The 26,624-nt window shown below is 36.3% G+C and overlaps 1 protein-coding gene across 1 annotated transcript in view; it reads right to left on the bottom strand.

Annotated features, from left to right (window-relative positions):
- The window catches only part of LOC140164180 (voltage-dependent T-type calcium channel subunit alpha-1G-like), a 188,979-nt gene that overhangs the window by 68,860 nt on the left and 93,495 nt on the right, over positions 1-26,624 (bottom strand). The window contains 12 exon segments of the mRNA XM_072187422.1: positions 1,688-1,805; positions 2,928-3,263; positions 5,065-5,109; positions 7,644-7,875; positions 8,928-9,121; positions 9,715-9,917; positions 13,743-13,815; positions 19,589-19,744; positions 20,979-21,093; positions 21,952-22,140; positions 23,257-23,361; positions 23,393-23,544. Coding sequence (XP_072043523.1) covers positions 1,688-1,805; positions 2,928-3,263; positions 5,065-5,109; positions 7,644-7,875; positions 8,928-9,121; positions 9,715-9,917; positions 13,743-13,815; positions 19,589-19,744; positions 20,979-21,093; positions 21,952-22,140; positions 23,257-23,361; positions 23,393-23,544 — 1,918 coding nt within the window.

The raw sequence follows: 26,624 nt of genomic DNA, 5'->3' as shown, positions 1-26,624 counted from the left end.
GTCCAAAAATAATTAAAAGACCATTCAGGGGAAAAGCGCATATACTGTAATGCATTTCCAACGTCCCATGAGACCTGAGACAAACCTTGGCTTTATAAAGATTTATTCTGAGAGAAAGATCAACTGGGCTACCGTAAAAACTCGATTGTTAGCATATGTGCTATCGAGCGCTTTTAAAATTGTACCAAAGTACGGCGCTCTACCAACTGAGCTAATGGGGTTGAGACACAAATTTGCAGGTTTACTTGATCATAGATAACTATGTGTATCGATGATTTGCTGAAAACCCTTTACACTTTTGTGGATGGGGCTCTTCATGTTTGCATGTTTCAAAAGCGCTCGATAGTAAGCACATATGCTGACTATCGAGTTTTTACGGTATTCCATTTAAAATCCACACCCCTCTGGAAGATGTCATTCCAGGTGGAATTTTTGTATTCATGTTATGTTGAATTCCAGCTGGAAGCTGTGTAAAATCCCACAATCTTTTTAAACTTTGCACAATTTGACCCAAATGTAAAATTTTGTTTGGAATTCTAAAATCTTCCCCGTCTTTCTGACTGTTTTATTTTGGATAAAAATATGATTGGATCTAAAAAGCCAAACCAGCTGAATTCGATTGGAATTCCAGAATCTTCCTCATCGATTGGAATTCCAGAATCTTCCTCATCGATTTAAATTCCAAAATTTTCCTTATCAATTGGAATTCCAGAATTTTCCTGAAATTCCAGAATCTTTCTAATCAATTAGAATTTCAGAATCTTCCTCAATTGGAATTTCAGAATCTTCCTAATAAATTGGAATTCCAGAATCTTCCTCATTGATTGGAATTCCAGAATCTTCCTAATAAATTGGAATTCCAGAATCTTCCTAATAAATTGGAATTTCAGAATCTTCCTCATCAATTGGAATTTCAAAATCTACCTAATAAATTGGAATTCCAGAATCTTCCTCATCGATTGGAATTTCAGAAATTGCCTCACCGATTGGAATTCCAGAATCTTCCTCATCGATTAGAATTCCAGAATCTTCCTAATCAATTGGAATTCCAGAATCTTCCTCCCATTTAGTTGGATTTCTACATAAGTAACCCATCGCATCAAAACACAGCAGTTGTCGTGAGAATGAATATTGGGCTATTCCAGTTGAAATCCATACACCCCCTATGGAAGACATGACCTTAATCTTCCACACAGGGAGTTTGAATTTCCAATGGAGGTTACCTAAATGGGCGACTCCGTTTGTAATGTATGGATTTCAACTGGAATCGCCCATAACAAATTCCTTATATTTCCTTATCATATTCTTTAATCTCTCATGCATATTTTGGATTATCTTTGAATGTGGATTTCCGACAACAGATATGATGATCATATACTGCATGCAAGCAACATACCAAAGCAAACAAACAGACAAACAAGGTAAGCAAAGCACATTTAAAGCAAGAGGTGGATATTTCCAATTGGAATATTCCATTTAAAATCCACACTACCTCTGTGGAAGATGTTAGAAATATCTTCTACAAGGGTAGTATGAATTTCAAATGGAATGAACACATTTAGCAACTCTAAAAATCTTAGAGTAGCGTGGCCCAAGGGTTAAGGTCTTTGACTCTGGTGCAAGAGGTCCCCTGTTCAATTCCTGCTGGAGGCAACTATCAACAAATTTATTATGCTCTCTCCATTACTACATTTGAATTGTGCAGCAGATGCAGTGAATGACAAAGACCTCACAGCCAGTTCCCATAATGGTAACACCAGGCTGTTTGTACACACTACCCTGGAGATCATGGGAGCTAACAGTGTCTGACATTGAATGAGTTGCCCAGGTCAAATACAAAATTAAAAAAGATGTATTTTCAAGCTGTGAGTGAGATTTTAACCATTTTAAAATCATGACACTTTGAGGTGGTTTGGGTGGGTAGGCTATCAAAGGTGTGGTATCGTCAGTTGAGGGTTAGTGCTTTTCCAAGCTGGTTCTAATAACAAAACCCTACATAGCAGCAATAACTATGCCCTAACTCATCCCTCCACACAGCAGGTCTAAATGACCAAAAATCACATGTAATATTATATGCAGGTCAACTATGCACTCTTGACTATGATGTTGCTCATGGCCATAGCAAGTCTGTTATGCATTTCTTTATAACATTACATTATTTTGGACATAAAACTTCATTTTGGCAACTCATCACCTTAATTCTTGATGGCTGCACAGATATTTTTGAGCTTACTTTAAGGTACTGATGTTGGTATAAGTACAATTTTGAAATGACCCACCACTAATTGCACCAGAATTTTGATCTTTTTTTGCCAAAAACTTAAGAACTAAGCATCGGTGATAGGTCAAACTATACTTTTTAAATCCTTCTGATGAAAGGAATGCAGTGGCATGGAATTTTAACCAGATTTGACTACTTTGAAATTTCATCCCTGTGGCCATTTTGGATTTATGCAAATTAGGCATTGTTCCACTACTGAAGAATTTCCTGGCCTTTTAATGTTGCTGTGTGAGCTTCTGGGAGATGGATGTATGTAAAATGGATTCTATACTAAAATGCAGTAAACCTTTGACGAGCGCGTATTGTAAGGATACATCGGCGTATTTACTGCGTTACGCACTTGTCTCTGATTGGCTGCTGAGGCGATCTGTTGTTGCCGAGTGGAAATTTATGAATGAACTGTGCGCCGTACGCGTTGTTAGCGCCGAATTTGCAACATCACGGTAGTCGCGCTCGTCAAAGGTTTGCTGCATTTTAGTATAGTGCAATTAGTGATGGGTTTTTCCATAATTTGACTTGCCTATTATTATTCTAAATAACTGAGCATGTGGGCTAATAGTGGACTAAGTATGTTTTACTCTAAGAAATGAAATTTGGCATTTGTACTATATTCTGTCTAATGATATGATGGCAATCTATGAATTACCTTACAGCAGAAGTCAATCTTATACCGGTCTTCCCTTCCTCCTTTAGTGGATCCTGGATGATTTTCCATTTCATTCAACTCGGTATAAATCACATCTTTCATAATTCTTTCTTTCTTTTGTTTTATCCCCAATGTCAAATCAACATCATCAATGTTATTCAAACTTGTCTCAGCTATCACAATCTCATTTTCTTGCTGTTTATTTTTGGAATTTTGTTCTTGTTTCCTTCTGCACATCCCATTATGATTTTTATCTCTACCCATAATGCTGTCTTCGTTTCTTATCTTGGTATATTTCAGTGTCTTTTGTTTCAATAAAGGAGATGCATCTGGGTTCTGGTTTGCAAAGGATTGTGGGACAGATACAAGATGGCAGCCATGAAGTCAGAAGCATAAAGTCAGGCAACACACATTGATGGAAGAATACAGAAAAGTAAAATCAAACACAGTCAAACACAGCAAGCTTGATAATGTCATGCAAATTATGAGTAAGATAAACACAATAGAATAAATAACATACAATAATGAGTATAAGTGTTAGAATTATATTTGATAAATATGGGTAAAATGTCATTAAATTGGGAGAAGTATTAATTTTGACATGTGATGAAAAGATATAATTAGTTTTGCAAGAACCTTGCAATATTTTTCTTTTTTTTTTCAGAATTTTACTGCTTTGGTGAGTTTTAACTTTTAAAGCTTGCAATGGACTATTTTAAATCTATACACCCCCTATGGAAGACATGACCTTAATCTCCCACACAGGGGGTGTAGATTTCAAATGGGGTCACCAATTCAGGTTAACCTATTTGAAATTCACACTCAATGTGTATAAGATTAAGGTCCCATCTTCCATAGGGGGGTGTACACATTTCAACTGGAATAGCCCAATGAATTACCTTATCTTCCAGGAAATGATAAATGTTTCCATCCCTGGTTTACACCTGTTTCAGCCAAATATCCTTGTGTTGTTTTTTTCAATTAACACTTATTAATTAACATCTACTGATACCTTTCATTCACATGTCAAAAGAAGATTGGGAAAACATGCTCTCAACATGCACAGAATAGAAGAAAAATATGAAAGAAAACCAATAGAAACATGGCAAGTGAATTGTTTCAATTTGTGTGTTTGTCAGTCAGTCAGTCAGTCAATCTGTCAGCCAGTCAGTCAATCAGCGAGTCAGTAAACCAATCAGTCATTTAGTCAATCAGTCAGTCACTCAGTCAGTTAATCAATCACTCAGTCAGTCACTCAATCAGTCATTTAGTCAATCAGTCAGTCAATCAGTCAGTCAATCAGTCAGTTAGTCAGTCAGTCAGTTAGTTAATCAGTCAGTCAGTCAATCAGTCAGTCATTTAATCAGTCAGTCAGTTAGTCAAACAGTCAGTCAATCAGTCTCTCAGTCAATCAATCAATTAGCCAAGTTTGTCTGTCTGTTTCTCATCTGATTCCGTCTCTTTTAAAATTCTTTACACATCAATTTGAAAACTTCTAATATTCATTTGGTTTGCTTTCCCAACAATAATATAGAATAAAATCCATGTTATATACAACCAATATTAAATATAATATCTGCAAAATCTGCAATATTGTGTTATTCCAGTTGAAGTCCTTACACCCCCTATGGAATATATATAACCTTAATCTGTCACACATAAGGGGTGCAGATTTCAAATTGAGTCACCTAATTCAGGTAGTCCCTATTGAAATACACACTCCAAGTGTGGTAGATTAAGATCATTTCTTCCATGGGGGTAATGAATTTTAACTGGAATAGCACAATATTCATTATCTGTTAATCACCAATGCAACATTTTTTTGTAAATATATATATATATATATAGATTACAAAACTGCAGTGCAAAATACACCATTATAAATAACTGCAATACTGTAGTGTGTACAATGTTACAATCTGCAGAATGATGTAAACTCAAAAATAGAGTTTATTTATCTCATAGCAGCTAGGGCAATAAAGAAAGCTGTATTGTGATTGGTTACTCAGATGATGATATCATATAATTAACCAATCAGTGAATTTCTTTGATAGAAGAAAGGTGGCGGACTACTTGAGAGAGATGGTGGTGAGTAATAAACATCAATGTATTAACAATGAACTAGATGTCAGTTTACCCGTAATAGACCAAGAACAGATGATGGTACATCCACTTTCTCTTCCTGAAGATGTGATGTGATTGCAAATATAAGGCAGATGAATGAATGTAGGAAATGAATGAATGCATACACAAATGAATAAATGAACGAATGAAAAAATGAATGAATGAATGCACAAATGAATAAATGAATGAACAAATAAATGAATGAACAAATGAAAGAATGAATAAATGAATGAACAAATAAATGAATGAACAAATGAATGAATGAACAAATGAATGAATGAACAAATGAATAAATGAACAAATGAAAAAAATGAATGAATGATCAAATAAATGGTGAAGAATACAAAAAATCATTGATAGAATTAGAATGGCAAACTCCAAATAGCCCCATTGGCCCCATGTGTAAAACCGGAGGTACTCTTTACAAATTACCATGGGGGGGGTGCACCACAAATGTGGGTCAGCCATTAGGCATATCAATGACCCCTTTTTCTAGGCCTATTTTGGTATATGGACAGGTCATTGTTCAATAATGCACGTTTGCTGGGCACATAATGAAGCAATGCAGAGTTGCCCCTTATATTTATAAGAAATCTGCCAAAATGATGGAGCCTGTTTTCTCTAATTCTATCAAATGAACAGAAATCATGATGATGATATGATGGGAACTACTACAATGTGATGAATATGATGATGATTGTGCAGAAACAAATAAAATTGTGATGATGATGATTGTGATGTGTTTGGGATAAGGGTGTGAGTGCCGAGTCCCGCCCGAGAATCCTATTACCCGGGCAGGAAATTCCCTGCTTGGGTACCCGAAATTGAAAAAAAGGGACACTACAAAACCGGGAAAAATATTTTTTTTTTGCAATTTGGTACCAGTTACCCGCTCGAAAAAATGCGCTGGTACCGGGCTCAAAATTACCGAAAATCACACCCCTAGTTTGGGATAAAGGTAAATGATAAAATAAAAGTATGATCCTAATGATAATGAATGAATGATAAAGTTTGCTGACTGGGACTAAATGTTAAAGGTTAATGATAAAGGTAAGGGTCAAAGGTTATAGGATATAGGATTGATGATACAGTCCCAATGTTGTGAAAAGTTTATCATATACCATCCTGGTATGACATGCAGCCATTTTGAAACTAAATTACAATTTTAAGAATACCAATGCATCTTTTTGGTAAATCCCATAAGCCTTTGGGAGTACACCTGAGATGTCGTCATTTGACGTCACTCTGACTTGCAATGCGCAGTAACGATGTTTGATAAAATTGTCCAAACAACTCATACTAGTGTTGGTCATCATATAGCATTACCGTACTGACGCGAGTATAGTCCCACCCTGTTTTTAGTTGAATATTTTTCAAAATTGGGGGGTGGGACTATACTCCAATTTCAAAAAAAAAAAAAAAAATTTAAGTTATTTATTTTTTCGGCTTTGGAATGTCCCTGGACCTAGACCCTGGACCTAGACCTCTGGACCTAGACCTAAATGCTAGGATCATTCATGGTTGATTTAAAAAAAAATATTGTAGGCCTATGTGTTTTGAAAAAAAAAAATGTACTCAAGTCATATACTCTATCAATGATTTCAAAATGCATTGATTTTGTATGCATTTTGAAATCATTACTAGAGTATGACATAAGTACCTATTTATTTAAAACACATAGGCCTATAATATATTTTTTTTTTTTTTTTAAATTTCTGAAATTTTGGGGTTGGGACTTTACTCTAAGGTGGGACTATACTCACGTCAGTACGGTATTAACATGGATGTAGTCACAGGTTGATATTGGTGAAATGAAGTATGACACATGCAGTAACAAAATTACTTCAAATATTATTCAAAATGAAATTAACCTAAGCACCTTGTTATGATAAAATAACATAAAAATGATAATAATGTATAATGATGCAGTTAATCAGTGCAACTCATATTGACAATAATTTGTTGTGTTACCTAGATCAAACCATACATCATATATAATCTGCAGACAGCATTAATGTGAATTCAGTCATTCAGGCCTTCCTTTCACCAAATTTCACCAGATGAAAACGTAACTTTCAGGTAATATTATACGCCGTCCATGAAGAAAATGTAAACAAAACCTGCTTTTCTTGTGTAAACATGCTTGCTAACTGGGCTATTCCATTTACAATACATACTATCACCGTGGACAATGTTAAGAAATATCTACCACATGGGGAGTATGAATTTCAAATGGAATAAACACATTAGGCAGCTCCATTTGAATTTCACACACCCTCTGAGAAAGACTCAATTTAAATCTTACACAGATGGAGGACAAGTTTTAAATAGAATTGGTAAATGTGCTAATTCCATTTGAAATTCATACTCCCTTGGAAGATATTTCTTAAATCTTCCACAGGAGGAGTATGGACTTTATATGGAATAGTCTAATGAACACAAAACCTGTATGTTTCAATAACTCAAGAATGATCTGTATGTTAACTTGAAACTTGGTACATTGAAAAACAAATAACAACTATAACTCTAAATTATATGCAATGTTTTCTTCATACTTGACATATCATAATCACAAAGATTTGACCAACTTACAGCTTCATCCAATGCATCAGGATCCTCGATGTTTTCATCATCGTTGCCATCAGAACCGCTTTCTTTCTCAGAGAATGGTATTTGAGTGTCTAATTGAGCCATGAAGGAGCCACCATTGCAAGAGATATATGATGTACGCCTTGAGCCTCCATTACAACTAGCTATTGAAGTACGTCTGCTATCTGAGTCTGGTAGGTAGCCATTGTGGTCAGAATTATCCACAGATGAACGTCTGAGAGAAAATGATAATATCCTCATTGTCATGGTCAAACATAACTTTTACAGCTAACCAGCAGACCTTGACTTAACGTGTAGGCCCTACCAAAATACAATTTCCACTCCAACATTGTCTGTTGCAATACAAAGGAGCATGGTGGCTCAGCGGTATGGGCTCTACCTCACAATCGGAGGGCTGTGAGTTCGAGCCCCAGCGATGCCATAGTGCTTTACCTTACTTGCCTCTCTCTACCCAAGGGTGAAATGGGGAGCTGTTATGAATATTGTCCACTGAGCACTGCCCAAAGGTATGAGCATGCCTTGGGCATTGTATGGTAGCTGACAAATTCTAACAACACAACAGTGGAATAAATGTAAAGTGCTTTGATATTATGTGAAAAATACTATATACATTACATGCCAACATTTATTTACTTAACTTATTATTTCATTAACTACAACTTCAAAAGTTGGTGCAATTTTTTTTAATGATAAGCATTTGTGCCCATCCACCACAAACTGGTCGTAAAGTCGGCATTTTTCATTTTGAGATGCAATCAAAAACAGTAAATGGATTTCTATGTAAAATATACTAGGAATTTGACCTTTGATGAACCATAACTTCACTTCCTGATATCCGATGAAGCTGGTTGAGGTGTCATTTTAAAGCAGAAAGTGCATTCTTTCAAAATATGCAATAAACAGAAAATGATCTAGAGCCGACTTTACTACCACTTCGTGGTGGATGGTCACATTTTATATTGCACCTCATACTCCTATTTCCATACAACATTGCACCTCAATATAAAGCCCTTCCTTATAAATAACAACAAAACTCCAGAACCAAAACTAACAAAAACATTCTGAAATTTTCAACCGCATGAGAACTACCTGCCGATTGGCCAAAAAGAAGTTTTCATTATCGACTGGACCAATCAGCAACATTTTTAGAATAATTTCACCACACAAAAAAATGGGGTGAATTATTTGCAAAGCTCCATTCTGATTGGTGATTAAAGTGAAGATATCACATAATTGACCAATCAGAGGCAATGTTAGATCTCCTACCTTCCAATACTAATACAGGAGTGGCCATCACTATCATGGTCATTATGGTCAGTCTCTACTGGTAATCCCATAGGACCAGAAGGACACAGAAGGTTCTTATCCGATGGATGCGTTCTCGACACCACTGACTTATGAGCTGCAAGGTGCTGGGTGCTAGGAATTCTGGGTAATCTCGGAGAAATGTTGAGAGAAGACTGCAACAAACAAAGAAATCAAATTCATGTTTTTATTACGCTCGATATTATAATCTGGAGTTCTGGATGTGATTACAAATGCTTGATAACTGAAACCCAAAATCAGAAAATTGTTTATGTAAGGTAACAAAACCGTATAATGAACATTCATTAATTTTCTTTCAGGATAACCATTCTAAATGAAAATAGCAATGATTTTATAACACACATTCATAGAAAGAGATCCAGGATTTGAAGATTGGGCCATAAATGTTTCTTTCTTCATTTTCTCTTCATCCATTGTTCCTGTTCCTCATTTATTTTTTCCATAAACCTTTTTTGTGTGAATTGTAGGGAGGGCGTTCACCATATTTGCTCGTATGTAGATCCACCCCTAATTTCATGTGTCATCTTTATTTTAAGGTGGGGAGAGATATAGGAGAGGAGAGAAAGAGAAGAGGATGAGAGGAGGAGGAGAAGAGGAGGAGAAGGAGAAGGAGAAGGAGAAGGAGAAGGAGAAGGAGAAGGAGAAGGAGAGGAGAGGAGAGGAGAGGAGAGGAGAGGAGAAGAAAGGAGAGGATGAGTAAAAACAATGGACCTAGTTCCAGCCTTACCACTGATTGAGAGTCCGAGTCTATAGATTGAGTATCTAAGAATGGTCCTTTAAATTCCCTAGGAGATTCACACATAGGAGAGCCTTGAGGAGTAGCCATTGGTGTGGCCGCAGTCCGAGTGATGATTGGTGGACTGGTCAAGCAACTGCCCATCTGCTGTTGGCTGGAGTCTATGGCTGGGTTGGCTACAAGTTGCTTGTCATCTGTCAAATTCAACAGTTGGTGAGAAATTTAGTTACAGTGAAAGACAAAGATAAAAACAATTTATCGCGTCTGATGTCACTGTCAATTACGATCCTTGATTGGTTAACACAGGATAATCAGCGCGTAAAAGGAAGACCGGTCTATCTGGTGCTGATCGTAGAAAAGGAATAGCAGCAAATGGCAAAACATTTCTGTACTTTTACACGGCAAAAAGCAGCTTTTCTAGGCATTGCGGACATGGTGCCTTCGGTTAAGAAAGTTTCCTACTATAAAGACCTAACTTTTGAGATGGTTTGCATGTCGAAAGGTGCAAAATTAACAATAAGGCGCCCGGTTATAAATCCGCGTTCAGCAAGTCATCATCACGACACTTGCAAACAAACCGTGCTCGAATTTGATTGACAGATGATGTCAGACGCGATAAATTCTTTTTATTTGTGTCTTTAATTATAGAGTGACAAATTTTAGAATGATTTTAAAACAACAAATGTCATCATTACTTGGGTATGTAATATACTATTTATGGGATTATCATTTTGTCATGCATATGTGTACATCCATATCAAAACGATGCACTTGTCGGCTGCTACATGTGTCTCATTTCACATTATAGCTAGGAATAAATACCAGACTCATCTCAAGAGGAGGTCACTTCAAAACATCCCTGAAGTCACATGGTTAAGGAGTATTCTCTATATTCCTAAACCATGCGACTTGGAGATGATTTGAAGTGGTCTTCACTTGAGATGAGTCTGGTATTTGTTCCTAACTATTATTTAAAAAGAGAAACATGTAGCAGCCGACAAGTGCATCGTTTTGATATGGATATACACATACAACTACAATACATATCGGGGTTGTGTGTGTGTATATACTTTTGCCAGATTTTGTGGGGAGTAACAGGGATGTGTGGGCACCAGTTTGAAACAAGAGATCTTTGGGTGGGAGATTTGACACCAATAAATGGGGTCATTTGTTGAGAAAGGTCCCTAAAAAGGTCATACAGTGAGACTGAGAAAACTGTGGGGTCGTAACATTGCCAAAACAAAAAAGTTGACAATGATATGAAATTGTCAAAAAGTTGGCAAATTTGAATTTTTTTCCAAAATTTGAAGAAGGAAAAAAACCAGGATAATTCCAAATGAGATTACTAGAAAGTTGTTTAGAATACTTTAAAAAAAAAATAGGGGTCTTTTGGTGAAAAAAACTACAACAGACAAACAAGAAACAGGGTCATTGGGTAAAAGGGAGTTGAAAAAATTGGGGTTAAAGTGGCTGCACATCCCCTGTCACCCATTTTCAGTGAGTCATAGACACAAAATGACCAACTTTCTCTTGAACTTTAATAACACCCAAAAGCAGAACGAATGCACTCATATGATTGATTGTCAAATCACTCTAATCTACTACGCCTTCCTCTAACAAGATAATGAACATAATGTAATCTGGTTTGTCAAAGAATGTCATCAATTAATTCTGGCAGCAGATGAAGTGATGGCATTTATGCTACCATCACAGCCAGCTGCTTGTCTGCTGGCTACAGCAACGATATTACGCTATTCTAGTTAGAATCCATACAGCACCCTATGGGAGATGTGACCTTAATCTTATACACAGTGAGTATGAATAATGGGGTTCTCACTGTGTGAGCGATTAAGGCCATGCCTTCCATAGGGGGGTATGGATTTCAACTGGAATAGCCCAATAATACCTTCCCATAATGCATTGTTCCATTTCAAAATTTCTCAAAATATTACGAGATGTCTCAAGAACTAATATTGGACTTATTTGTATTCATTTTAATACTTTATTCATGCTGATTCCAAATATGGTCGTGAAAATGCACAATTCTTGAACTTTGGAACTTGTGGTCTGCAGTCGATCCAGGCAGTCAATTTATACCTGTGTGTAGAGGGTTAATAACAACACATAATATGTAATGTTGCCAAATTGAGACAATTATTTTGACTGAAAGTTTGAGATAATACTTTCAGGATGTATAAACTAACCCTGCTGATGTTCTATAATCAATGACTAAATAAAACAAAGAATAGCAAGAAGCATATGTCATCTATACCATTTTCCACCTTGATGTTGGGCACATTGGGCACAGCTACAAATTGCTCAAATTCACTCAGAGCGCTAGCACACACACACAAGGGCTTAAAGACACAGCATAGATGCGCGCATAAAACAGTTGCCTCAACGTGTTAACGTCACTGCCACACCAGGGTGAAAAATGGCGGTATAGCTCAATGTGATACAATGCATCATGGGATATGATTTTCTGCCATATCTGATGACATGACTACAAGACTTCCTGGCAGGTGATAGCATATCAGTAAATTTGAAGTTGATGTGATTGGCTTGTCACATACATAATATGTGTTACAAAATGACACAAAATCAAACAAACAACAGTCATTTGTCTTACAAGTTCAATTCTATGTTAATATTTTTGCTTATTTTAACAATCTTCTTTGTGCTAAACTCCTTAACTTTGGACTGTGTCTTATTAATGATGGATGGATAGCATGTAACCAACATATCAATACAATGATCCACCTGCTATCTATATAATCAGAGACTGAATTAAAAAGACTAGATTGCATCTGACGTTACCTGTCAATCAAACTCGTGCACGATATGTCGCGATGATTGAAATTTCAAAACGCAGCAGTAGAACAGTATGCTATGCATGGTTACTTTTGCATCTTCAAACATATAAACCAGCTCAAAAGTTGGGTCTTAGTAATAGAACACTTTCTTTCTGAAAGCACCATGTCAACAATGCCTAAAGAAGTCGCTTTTTGCCTAGTAAAAAGTACCATTATTTTTAGCCATTTTCTGTGATTCCTTTTCTCTGATAAAGGCACCAGATGAATCAACCTTTCTTTTATGCACTACTAACCATTACAGGCAGTAGGAGCTGATCATCAACCACTGACTAGTATTTTTTTAATTATGTGTCCTATTATAAAAGAGATATTGGACACTTGGCTCCCAAAGTTTACAGGAACTTCATATCAGATCTCTAGACTATCATCTAACCCCACTCAAATAAAAATAATAATAATCACCCAATAATGGGCATCTTTCAGCATTGATATTACTTTTTTGTGGATATGAAGCCAATATTATACTGCTATAGGCTTATACCCAGGTGTACCCTTGTTTCTATATCATTTTGAAAAATAGGGGGTGGGCTTATACCTGCATGTGGGCTTGTACCCATGTGGTTATAGTGGTATTGGGCTATTCCATGTAAAATCCAAAACCCCCTATGGAAGATTTCACTGCCATCTCAATTCTGGTACCACCTTATGATCAATTCAGCTGGAAAATTTTGCTAGTTTTAAGTGAAATTCCAGCTGAAAACTATTTGGCTATTCCAGTTGAAAGCCACACTACCCCTGTGAAAGACATGACCTTAATCTTCCACATAGGGGATGAAGATTTCAAATAGAGTAACCCATTCAGGTAACTCCATTTGAAATTCACACTCCCTGTGTGAGAGATTAAGGTTATGTCTTCCATAGGGAGTGTATGGATTTCAACTGGAATAGTCCATTTATCAAATCCAGTTGAATATTGCCCAATTTGGCCTAAAATTAGACAATTGTTTTGGAACTCCTATAGATACATGGTTGGCTCTGGAATAATTTGAACTGATAATATGGTTGGAATTCCAACATCTTCCACAATGGGGGTATGGTATTCAGATAGAAGAGCCCTGATTACTAACCTGGTGAGTCTTTTGCTGGAGGCTAGTGATATCATCTCATGTTTGCCATCTCCTGTCTTAGACTCATCCCCAGACATACCTTGCCGTTGTGATGCCTCCATACTACTCAAAGCTTCCTTCTCCGCTACCGCTTGCTCTTTCTTTGTTTCAACCTAAGAAAGGATCCAGAATTGAGAGAGAAATCAATTTACACTTGTTGTAAAAACATCTGATTCCTACTAAATTTTTATTTATTACAAATTTTGTAAATGAGCTATATTACCATATTATTGATTTCAATATAAGGCCTGAAAAAAGAAAGTCCTCACTTGTTGGAAGGGTCATTACTTAACCCCATGAGAACTACCTGCCTATTGGTCAAAAAGAAGTTTTCATTATCAATTAGACCAATCAGCTATTTGGTACTATAAATACTCCACATTTATCCAAAAATTATCAATAACTTCGCTAACTACATGTACATGGTACATTTATCATCAGGAATTTGCCCAAATACAATCCTATGTTTCGAACACCAACTACAGACATACAATAATAACTAAAATCACACTAAATATTATTAAATATTATCCACACACAATCATTAGCATCTCACTATTGCACTGCAGGATGTGATCACTGGGAGGGTTACTTGCAGGTTTTTCGGGTCAAAAGGTCAAAGGTTACATAATTGGGTGGGTCAAAGGTTATATTGCTTTGTGGATAATGTGATGTGAAGAATCATGATAACTTAGGAGTGCTCAAAATGGGATGAAAAGATTAAAACTAAAGACATTTAACTACCATGACTACAGCTGTCACAAGGAGAGAAAAATCTGTGATTGGTTGAAAAATCCATGAAAAATCTGTAATCCAAAACAAATCTTTCAACCGGTCACATATTTGCATGGAAATATGTCTCCTAGTGTGTGTACTTCATTGCGCACATTCTATGTTATAATTTGCAACATAAAATATCTTCAGAATGAATTTGTAAAAAGGAATGATCAATGCAGGAATAGGGTTGTATACAGTGTAAAACTTGATTTCTGAAATGTTTACAAAAAATCCTGGAACAAGTCAAAAACACAATTGATGTGAATATATTCTATTGAATTTTTGTTTGTATTAAAGTAGTGTCTCAATGTTTTCTTATTACGGTTATGTTCAACACGTACACTACACATAATAAAGTGAGCTCATTTGTATGCTTGCTAATATACTAATACTATTTCTGGAATACAATGTATATTTAGTATTCCAAACATTCCTTTCTGACTGTAATAGTAATTATAATGTGCTTACTTTGAAAGGATAGGGACTTTAATATCAAAGGTTACAGCACAGCAAATAACAAAAGAATGTAATTTTACCCATCAAAGAAAAATTATATTATTGAAATTCTGTATGTATTATTTTCTTATTATTTGAAAAGGAAATAATGACTTGGAAATCAATTTAGGAAAAAACAGGGAGTCATATGATATTTTTTGTAATATGCATACTTGTCCATAATTTAACACACAGCACAAAGACTACAATGCATAAGTTTACACAGTCTGAATATTTCATACAAATTATTCTCATAGTCAACTTCATTGTTCAATGGTCTATCACAAACGAATAGCACACATGAACTATACATGCTATAAGTAGTAATATCGGAATCACCTGCTTTATAAGCAGACATTAAGTACTGTATATGAGAGTGATTGATTCACAATAATCTCAAGCGCTCTTAACAGTTGCCATGGCAACTGCTAAGTTCTTAATTAAAAAAAAACAGTTTCCAGTCTTGAGTTTATTATGTTTCTTCTCACATAAGTACAAGGTCTTGTCCCTCAATGTGGGATGTTACCATGGTAACACTGCACCTGACACATGTATTAAAGGAATATACAGTTATTTTGTCGGCAAAATAGGTTTCATTTTTTAAATCGACCTCAGATGAAAACCAAATCTTACAGTTTTTCACACTTCAAAGTGCACAAGACCGATTCAAGGAATAACGTGAATAATATCCAATAAAAAGAATTGCTGCAATCTGATGTGATTTGTTGATGATTATCTTGATTTGTTTTGTGAAAATTTTAAAAAATCAGCCATTGTTATATGTAGTGATTTGAATAAATCAGAAGTAAAAAGCACCACTGCTGCCAAAAGATAAAAAAACATCCCCACGTACTATTTCAGGGGCTCTATTCTATTTAGACTATATGAAGAACTTAAATTCAGTAGCAGGGTTATATTGGAGTTTTTCTTTGTTTTTTTCTGTCATTTTTCATTACATTTGACACATTCTATCAAATGTCAATCTTAGTTTTGGGTGTATATCCCTTTTAAGGCCACTTATCTTTAATATTCCATCTTGTAAATATGTCAAGTCTGATCTAATCAATTATTCAACATTTGACATAACCTAATAATCAGAATAGGCTGATCCAATTGAAATTCATACATCCCTTATGCTCTACCTGCTAGCCATGCGCTTCAACAGAAAAAGTTCCCAGTTTTGAAATTTTTCTCAAAATATCAAGAGCTATCTTAAGAACTACTCAACCAATACTAGGCTTGTTTGTACTCATTTTAATGCAATTTTCATGCTGATTCCAAATATGGGCACGATAATTTACATTTCTGAAATTTTTGAATTTTTAAAAAATATTTGAAACATGTCGTCTGCAGTCGACACCCGCGTGAAGAGAGTTAAGACATGTCCTTTTAACCTTCCACACAGGGAGTGTGAATTTCAAATGGGGTTACCTAAATGTGTGACTCCATTTGAAATCTACACCCCCTGTGTGAGGTTATGGTCATGTCTTTCGTAGGGGGTGTATGGATTTCAACCAGAATAGTCCAATATGCCAATAAAAGTAAAACTTAAAATAAAATTCATAAAAAAAATGTTTATATATTGCATCTGTTTGGTGATTCAATAAAAAAAATACATCTGAAACAGGCATGGGCAACCTATGGCCCACAAGCCGCATCGGCCTGCTGGTAATGTTTGTGCCACCTGCAAGACCATAAATATGAAGAAAAACATTATATATTCTTTTAGCCTATATAAGCGAGGTTTTTGAACAAAACTACCCTCAGTTATTAGCCTCTTCTTCACCAGATGCTTTGTACTTGAAGTGTATGTGGCAGAATATTATTGGCTAGATGGGTTGGAAAGGCTCCCTATTCCGAAGGCTCCTTAGTCCGAAGGTTCGCTAGTCCGAACACGTAATTTACCCTTTGCTAGTCCGAATTCTGAAAAAGTTTTCTAGTCTGAATATAGAATAAGGCTCGCTAACCCTAACCCTTGTGTTGTATATTCGGTCTAGAGAACCTTCGGATTAGCAAACATACTTTGGTTTTTGGACTAGTGACCCTTCAGGTTAGAGAACCTTCAGACTAGAGAGAAATCACAGAAAATTATTGGCCATATGGGATCTAAAACATACTCATAAAATGATTACTACAACTTGCATTAACATGAAACACCATACCCTAAAACAAGCAAGCAACATATAAATAGACAGGGATGAGAAAGCAAACCACTGCACATAGATAACAGAGACAGAGGCATGGCATGAACCCATTTATTACTTACCAAGCATATATAAGGAATGGTGCAAAGTGATATACGCCAGCATGAATGAATGCAAGTATAGTGAAAATGATAGTCAATAATTCAAGAAGGATTATTAGAAGATTTAATGGGCTAATCCATTTAAAGTTTACACTCCCTCTGTGGAAGATTTTGGAAATATCTTTTGGAATTAGTACATTAACATTCTCTATATGAAATTTTCTTCTGTGGAAGATTCATGATGAATGAAATTCAAATTGAGCTGCTTAAGGGATCTAGAATGGCGTTTATTGCGTTTCGACAGTATTTTTTGTGGGACATGAGAGCACCTCAGACCTATCGAATTGCATTCTGAATACAAAGCATGTCTTTCTGATATCAAATAATTTTCATTTTTGAAAATCACAATATAATACAAATTTTATGACAAATTATAAAAATTTGATATTTTTCAAATTTTTGATATATAACAGTCCTCGAAGTAAATTATATAAATCTAATGATATATTCTTAAAGTGTATGTAGCTGGGAGGAAAAGCCGACGGTCAATTGAAAATTTTGACCTTTCATATTGAAGATATGGATTTTTTTCCCCAAAAGACCTAATTTTTTTTGGTGTTTTGGGAAAAAAAATCCATATCTCCAATTTGAAAGGTCAAAATTTTCAATTGATCGTCGGCTTTTCATCCCACCTACATACATTTTAAGTATAAATCATCAGATTTGTAAAGTTTACTTGAGTACTGTTAAATATCAAAAATATCAATTTTAATGATTTGCCATAAAATGTGTATTAAATTGCGAATTTCAAAAAATCAAAATTATTTGATATCAGAAGGACATTCTTCGTATTCAGAATGCAATTCGATATGTCTGATGTGCTCTAATGTCCCAAAATAAATACTGTCCAAACGTTCATACCCCTTCCCTTTATGTGTTCATTCTATTTTAAATTCATTCTTCCCCATAGAAGATATTTCTAACATCTTTCACAGGGGTAGTGTGGATTTTAAATGGACTAGCCCAATAATTAATAAAGAAAATATTGTACAAATATTAACCCCATGAGAACTACCTGCCGATTGGCCAAAAAGAAGTTTTAATTATCAATTGGCCCAATCAGCAACATTGTTAGAATAATTTCACCACACAAAAAAAATTGGGGTGAATAATTTGCAAAGCTCCATTCTGATTGGTGAAGATATCATGTAATTGACCAATCAGAGGCAATGTTAGATCGTCAGGTAGTGCTATGAGTTGAGTGTGATGGTTGAAAGATAACCCTGAGGTTTTCTGGATTGTTCCATTTCACAAGCTGGTACAGCAAGTAAAATGGAACAATACATATTTCACTATATGATTATATTTCTGCAATAAGACTACATAAAATTTATTACAGTTAATATTTGTTTTATACCACTCATATATAGATTCAATTCAAATGGGTTATTCCAGTTGAAATCCATACACCCCCTATGGAAGACATAGCTTTAATCTTCTCACATAGGGAGTGTGAATATCAAAATCGGCTCCGGCACAAAGGGTCATAATGTATTGTGTGGCGTAAGAACAGTGTGGTGATCGATGGTAACAATATTCATTAGTAATCAACCAATGAACTGTCTAGAATATATGTATATATGAGTGATATAAAATAATATATCAGATTTTTTAAACTAAAATTACTCATTTTGTATAATGCTCTACAAAAAGGAAAGATATAAATTATAATTTAAATAAAGAAAAAAGATCACACACATCTTTAACCACAGGCATTTCAAAATCAATATCCCACAAAAATGTTGTTACCATGTATTCTCATACAAAACATTTCAAACACATTTTCAAGACCTTTAGCTTATATAACCCAATATTTAATAATTATTAAATTGTTTTTACCAAAACCAAAACCCAAGATATTACCTGTTTCAAACGAATCAAAGACATTTAGTGTTTGCTGGAATTACATTCTGTTAGAACAAATTTTGCAATCATCTTCAAATAAATGAAAAAATAAAATCATTTGATATCCGAAAATTTTACTATTTTTACATAAACTGTGAGCCTATCATAGGAAATCATCAGTGAAACTGTCTTAGTGAATTTGCAGTTAGTCTTCAAAGTACCGTGGTGAGAATGTGTGCAACAAGAATGATTTTGATGAAGGTTTATAATACCAAGTATGAACAAAACCATCTCACGTAAAAATCCAAAAATTATGAAAACCAAAAATCTCAAAGTACCACAACCAGATAATCATACCAAGTTTTTGTCCTGTTTAAACCTCCTTATACATTCAAAATACCAATGAAATATTCCTATGCATGTAATTAAAAAATTAAAATATGCAAATGAGCTAATTAGCATACCTCTGCAGAGAATCCTTCCACTAAGATGGCTACAAGCAGATTGAAGAGTACATAATTGCCGAAGGTCATTAATGCTATAAAATACAAGGCTGCCCACTGTGAGGTTGTGTACATGCCATTATACAGTACTGTGTTCCAGTCTTCTTGTGTTAAAATCTGGCAAAATAAACACAATAAGTATATAAATTAATTAATTAAGTTATTATCTAATAAATAAATAAACAATGTAAAGGAGAGTAAAAAAGTTGTGGCTCTGAAGCAGGATTTGAACCGGCGACATCTGGTTTGCAGGTTTGCGAGACCAGTGCTCTACCATCTGAGCTATCCAGCCCTATGTTGGATGGCGATCCCAATTATCAATATCTTTGCTCGGGCTGGTCAGAGCCATAAAACAGAGCTGTCGTGAAAATAAACAAGCAAACAAACAAATACAACATATAAAGTAGAATCAGATAAGATTATCGGAAAGGTCCGATTTTAGAAATGTAGGGGGAAAACTGGAATATCCGGTGACAAACTGCGAGGATGGTTATGAATCGGTAACCATGCTCAATTGCAGCACAGCAACGAATCAATCACTATACCAATACATCCTCCCATTATAGCAGTCTCTTTCAGGGACCTCAGAGGATGGGTAGGATTGAGGGCAAACCCCTTTGTCATCTTTTAAGTTGTGAGTAACTCCCTGTGGGGCAACCTGAAAATTCGACTCGGACCGAAAGCTGATCGGGGCATATATCATCGGATTAGACTGGATTAGGGTGAATTCTTGCCAAGTTGAAACGGAACAGGGTCCTTTCTTTTGGTATGAGTCGGAACAGGAAAAAATCCCACAACAGCAGCATTAATTTCTTTATTCACAGTAAAATTTCACTTCAAGTGATATTATAAATCCCTAATTATTATGAATATGGGTGATTGCATACACTCAGGTCATTCTTAATTTTCATTTAACATTGACGGGATCTGATTTGAAACTTCAGATTGGATTTGGAAAAATTAGAACGGATCAAAATGAGGTTAACAGAAGTTTGGATTGGCCAGTCCAGTGTGTAAAATAAATGAATCGGTCTGAATTTGGCGGGATTGTTCCAAATTTTTCAGGACTGGTCGGGTCAGGTTGGTATTATTCGAGGAATGTCAGGATCGAGGTGGAAAAATCTTGCATCACAGCGCATTAGTTTAGTGATCACTAGGATCCACAACATGCTCATCTATCAGGGCACATTTCTTTAACCCCAATACAGTTGCACATTCATTGAATGACCTATGAAGATTTGAGTACACAAACTCATACTCTGCAACTTGTGGTCAAATTTTGCTCTATGATTGTTTAATTGAGGTTATTGAACTATGGCATTGGGATGAGGCCATTGTGGATGTGACTTACCTGGAAGACAGTGACAATGGACCATAGTAACGAATCAAAGTTCTTTCTGTCACAAACTTGATGACCCGAGACATATTTGCAGAATGAACACCCAAATAGATGCATACCTAACACACTAGAGAAAAACAATCATATACAAAAGTATTGTGTTATAATGCAGCTTATTAATAGTTGTATTAAAATTTTAAAGAGAGTCTTTAACATCCACATTTTTTCCATATTATTGTGATTTCTGAAGGGTAAGAAATACCAGATTAGTACAATCAAAATGGAAGTAAATCGCATGAAGCTACATATGTGCATATGGAAAAATAACCCCAAAAATTAGCTAAAATGTGGCATTTCTCTTCACTTGCAGGGAATGTTAGCACACCCATTTTCTTTACAAATATCTGATTTTTGATGCCTTAAGTAGATAATCAGAAATCCTTTAGAGTTCAAAGCCTCTGTCCCTGTTTAGGGCAGTGCTGGTCTACTTTGTACAAATAGCTCCTTTACTTTGCACAAGACAAGTTTGTCTCCTGAACAGTGTGGTGGAAGTATTAAAATTTAGGAGGGTCAGCCGCGGATGAGCATATTTTGTTCCGCTTTTGCTGGGACTTCTTTTGGCACACGCGAACAATTTAAATGTCAGACTATTTTAGCCCCAAATGAAGGTGTGTTTTGCAATTTTACCCTATTTAGGCCCAAAACACTGTTTTTATACTAAAAAGGAAGTTAAACAAGGCAATTATTGCATAATTTTTTTCTTCTATTATGATTTTTAGGGGAACGTCCCTCCTTGCAAAAAAAAATCCACCACGCTTCCGCCGCCTATGCTCTGAACAAACAACAGTGACACTCCCCCCGGACAGTGAATGCTCAAGAATTCAGATTCAACTGTTTGCTTATTATTTTGTAGCAAAATATTTTCTCAGAAACAGTGCACCAAACAAACAAACAAACAAACAAATAAACAAACAAATAAGCTTACCTGAATATAAATATGAAAAGAGCTAGTAGAGAAAAGAACGTAGCTACATTGTCCATTGTCTTCAACATAACTAGGAGCTGTCGTCGTAACGCCGGCATAAATCGTACAAGCTTGAGAATACGCATGAGGCGGAACGTCCGTAGAACTGAGAGCCCACCGTTGCCTCCTGGTTGCATGATTTCTGTTATACTGTAGGTGAGAAACAAAAATATATTGAAGCCGTTACTGATGAGGCTTGACCATAAACAGACCAATTGCCAACAGGCAACGTCCCAGCATCACACGTTAATGAGGGCCAATCATTTCGGGAAGTGAGAGAGATAAAACAGTAATGCGCATACTGCATATTTTTGTGATCTTTTGCATAAATGCAAAGACACACAACAAAGGCAAGCAACGCATGCGTGATTTCTTACACACAGTTAATCCAACAATCGACCCTCAAAGCCACCCACCCAAGGCTTACTTTACGTAACAATGACAATGACACCATCATATACATTGAAGCCATCACTAATGTATCCAAACACACCATATGTCATGATCTTCAGCATCATTTCAAGAGCAGAGACTAGTCTCCTCCCCACCCACCCAAGATTCACTTACCTAACAATGACAATGACACCATCAAATAACACTGTGTATACTTTCAGTCATCTGGGATTTGATCAATTAGTGGATAATTAAATCTGGTCAACCAGAAAAACTCACTTTTTGGTCAGATGGAATCACCGACGTTTCGGCCAAAACCTTTGGCCTTCAGCTGGAGTGGATGATTTAGGGTCATCTGAGGTCAATCGATGAGGAAGTTGCTTGATGACCCGATCCCAACCATGTGACAGATTCACTCTAACGCCCCCGCTCCTGTTGAGTGATGGTTGTTCGGCTCGTACCCACACTGTCATTTTGGACCGTGAACCCCGTTGGTTTGAACGGGAGTCAAAGAAGCAGTGTGGGTGCGGTTTAACAACCATCACTCAACAGGAGCGAGGGCGTTAGAGTGAATCTGTCACATGGTTGGGATCGGGTCATCAAGCAACTTCCTCATCGATTGACCTCGGATGACCCTAAATCATCCACCCAGCTGAAGGCCAAAGGTTTTGGCCGAAACGTCGGTGATTCCATCTGACCAAAAAGTGAGTTTTTCTGGTTGACCAGATTTAATTAGCCACTAATTAATTAATACATCATCAAATACATTGAAGCCATTACTGATATATCCAAACAAACCATATGCCATAATCTTCAGCATCATTTCTAGAGCAGAGACTGGTCACCTCCCCACCCCACCCATGATTCACTTACCTAACAATGACAATGACACCATCAAATACATTGAAGCCATTACTGATGTATCCAAATAGACCATATGTCATGATCTTCAGCATCATTTCTAGAGCAGAGACTAGTCTCCTCCCCACCCCACCCATGATTCACTTACCTAACAATGACAATGACACCATCAAATACATTGAAGCCATTACTGATGTATCCAAATAGACCATAAGCCATCATCTTCAGCAACATTTCTAGAGCAAAGAGACTAGTGAAGATGAGATTGCTGATTTCAATTGCTTCTGTCAGTTCCAGTGGCTGAAAAATACAAAATGGAAGATATTGATCATACAAATGCTTTATAGGACGTAATACTGTATTATGAGATTTTTTAAATTTTTAAAATTTTATCGTTAGTTTTCAAAAGTTTTTAAACTTTATCGTACGTTTCCTTAAAAGGAAACTTACGATACTACAGCAGGGTAATAGAAGGTACTAAACCAAAATGAAACAAACGTCAAAAATGCAAGAGAAATCAGTCAAAAGGCAAAAATCATGACAAAATACGTAAACATCTCCTGCTGCATATAGCGCCCTCTACATCATGTTTAAAATATTTCAAATTACTTTGTGACATATCGCTAGTCAAATAATGCAACTGCAATGCTTTATTGAACTAACATCACAGCCAGCTTCTAATCCAATAAACAGTGTTAAATAAATTACTTGGAATGAAAATTTATGATGATTCCTGGAAACAATTAACGTAGGTAATGACGGAGAAGATAAGAAATAAATGAACTTGTAATTAGATCCTATTGTAACACTCAATTGCATCAGACAGCAATCCAAATGTCAGACAATGGGCTATTCCTGTTGAAATCCACATTCCCCCTGTGGAAGATTTTGGAAACATCTTCCATGTACTTCCATAGGGGGAGTATATTTTTCAAATGGTCAGAGTTAATCATTTTGAAGCCCATACTCCCCCTGTATTATAGCTTTACCGATATCTTCCACAACTGGAGTATTTCAAAGTTTGTTCTATTTGAAATTCATACTCCCTCTGTGGAGGACTTTAGCTAAATCTTCCACAGGGGTAGTGTGGATTTTAAATGGAATAGCTCAATGTAGGTTTTGATATAGTCACAACCATTTATATCTTGAGTAGACGGCTGAGAGAATAATTAAAGCAAATTCACATATCCCGTAAGAGATTCTAAGTTTCAATACAAGTATATTACCAGACAGGGCAATTTATATTTATATTATTCCCATTGCAAGTAAGAACTGGAGCAATATGTAGGTCATTATATTACTAAATATGCTGAAGGCTTTGAGTTTGATTGGTACAATTAGGTAACTTTTCTGCATGGATTACGGCACAGTGAAGGCTTTAACTCATGATCATGATGGTGCGGGTTCGAATCTCAAGTGGTGCTATCATGTTGTGATCTCATGCAAGCCCCTTCCCCTCCATTGTGTCTATCCATGCACTCTCACCACCCCTTCGGCTTCTTTACTGTACAAATACTGCACAGTGGCACAATGGTACAAGCCTTGACTCGTGATCATGAGGGTGTGGGTTCGAATCTCAAGTGATGCCATCATGTTGTACTCTTAGGCAAGCCCCTTCCCCTCCATTGAGTCTATCCATGCATTCTCTCCACCCAATGCACACTCCAACAGGGGCACAACACACTGGTACACGCTTAACCTCATGATCTCGAGGATGCTGGTTCAAATCAACAGCCTCATCCTCCATTTTTCTTCATATAAACTGATATTCTGAGATTCCAGAAAAAAGTTCATAATTTCTTGTGACAATGTGAACAAAAATGTGGTAGAAATGGGCTACCGCCTGAACTTAAAGCCATATTATAACATTTGCTGAGGAGGACGCCCTCACTGATTTTTTTTTAAATTCACTTTTTTACACGATTCTATTGTACTTTATTAAACCAATATACCCTGCAAAATTCAAGACTCTAGGTGCTGTAGTTTTGTCAAAATCCGAGATTTTGAATAAAGCGCCGGAACCGGCGTCTTATTATTACGATGGAATTATTAGTCCAACGCATACACGATGTTCATAACACACAGTACACACGGCGTGCATGACCGAAGGAGTGGTACGAATTGGCGACATACGCGCTGGTAGTAAATTCCAATTTACTTTGCTTTGCCGTAGTTGTTCGGCTCAAAAATAAAGGGGATATATCTGACAGTAAAACTAACATTTTATGTCAAAGAATTGCTAATCTATTTTGTATGATAATGTTATAATATTGCTTTAAGTATCCTATGGGGCATTGTTATACACGTTTTTGCTTCTCATATAAAAACTGCTGGAGCAATACAACTCAAAATTTGGTAACATATGGTATGGTAGGCTAAATGGTGGTTAAATGGTATAGGAGCGCGAGTTGGCACAGCGGTAGTTCCCTCGCCTTGCACCACTGAGGTCCCGGGTTCAAGCCCCGGCAAAGCCCAAGGACTGTATGTACACTTGGTTTATCCCGATTCCATGCTTGCCCTCACAGGTTTTCTCCGGAATCTCCGGTTTCCTCCTGTTTTCAATAATCGGTGATTAGTTTTTTGGTTATCCAAAACTTCCTTCACTCAATTCTCTTGGTCGGGCTGACGTCACAAAGGGGAAATAGCCTTGTAAAACCAATGTGCGCATGTGCAGGGCATGTGCAGTTCCCCTTTCTCGAGCTGGTTGCTATGTGCGCGCTTGTGCAAATGGGACGAAGGTGACAATGTTCCCGGATGTCCGACCGAGTGAATTTGGGGAGCTTCACAGATAATTGGAGGATTACAATCTTAGTGTGGATAGGTTTGCACTGCAACCGGCCGCAGCCTAGATGATGCGATCTGATTGTGATGATTCATCATGGCAGCAAAAATTACAGCGCTTTGAATCGCTAAGATCTGAAAAGAGGCACTATATAAATCCAAAATGTATTTTTATATCTTTTTTTAGGCTGCAATGTAAGATATAAAACAGAATAGGAAAAAACTAGACCACCCACCTTTACTAGAACCCCCTCAAATAAAGGTTAACTTTGAGGTGGGATATACCCACATGGTTTAAAGGGACCATTGAAAGAAAAACATAATTGGTGTCAAAATAAAGCTAATAACATATAGAATCCATTTCTAAAATGATAAACGCAATTTTCCTTCATTTTACCCCCCAAATCAGCAAATAAAGACAAAGCGCCCAATGTCGCGTCATTCCGCCCAATTCATATGTGCAGATGCACGTGGCAACCCCTGTGACGTCAAAGTGGTTATCCTTTCCGCTGCATGGCAACACTGCTTAGGCCAGACTTGGTCCTAAACCAACGCATGAACGTGTTTGTTTGTTTGTTTTTATTTGGCAAGATCATTAG

Source organism: Amphiura filiformis, chromosome 11, assembly GCF_039555335.1.
Source record: "Amphiura filiformis chromosome 11, Afil_fr2py, whole genome shotgun sequence".
Taxonomy (NCBI): domain Eukaryota; kingdom Metazoa; phylum Echinodermata; class Ophiuroidea; order Amphilepidida; family Amphiuridae; genus Amphiura; species Amphiura filiformis.
Note: the sequence above shows the minus strand (reverse complement) of the source record. Positions and strands in the feature narration are given on the sequence as shown.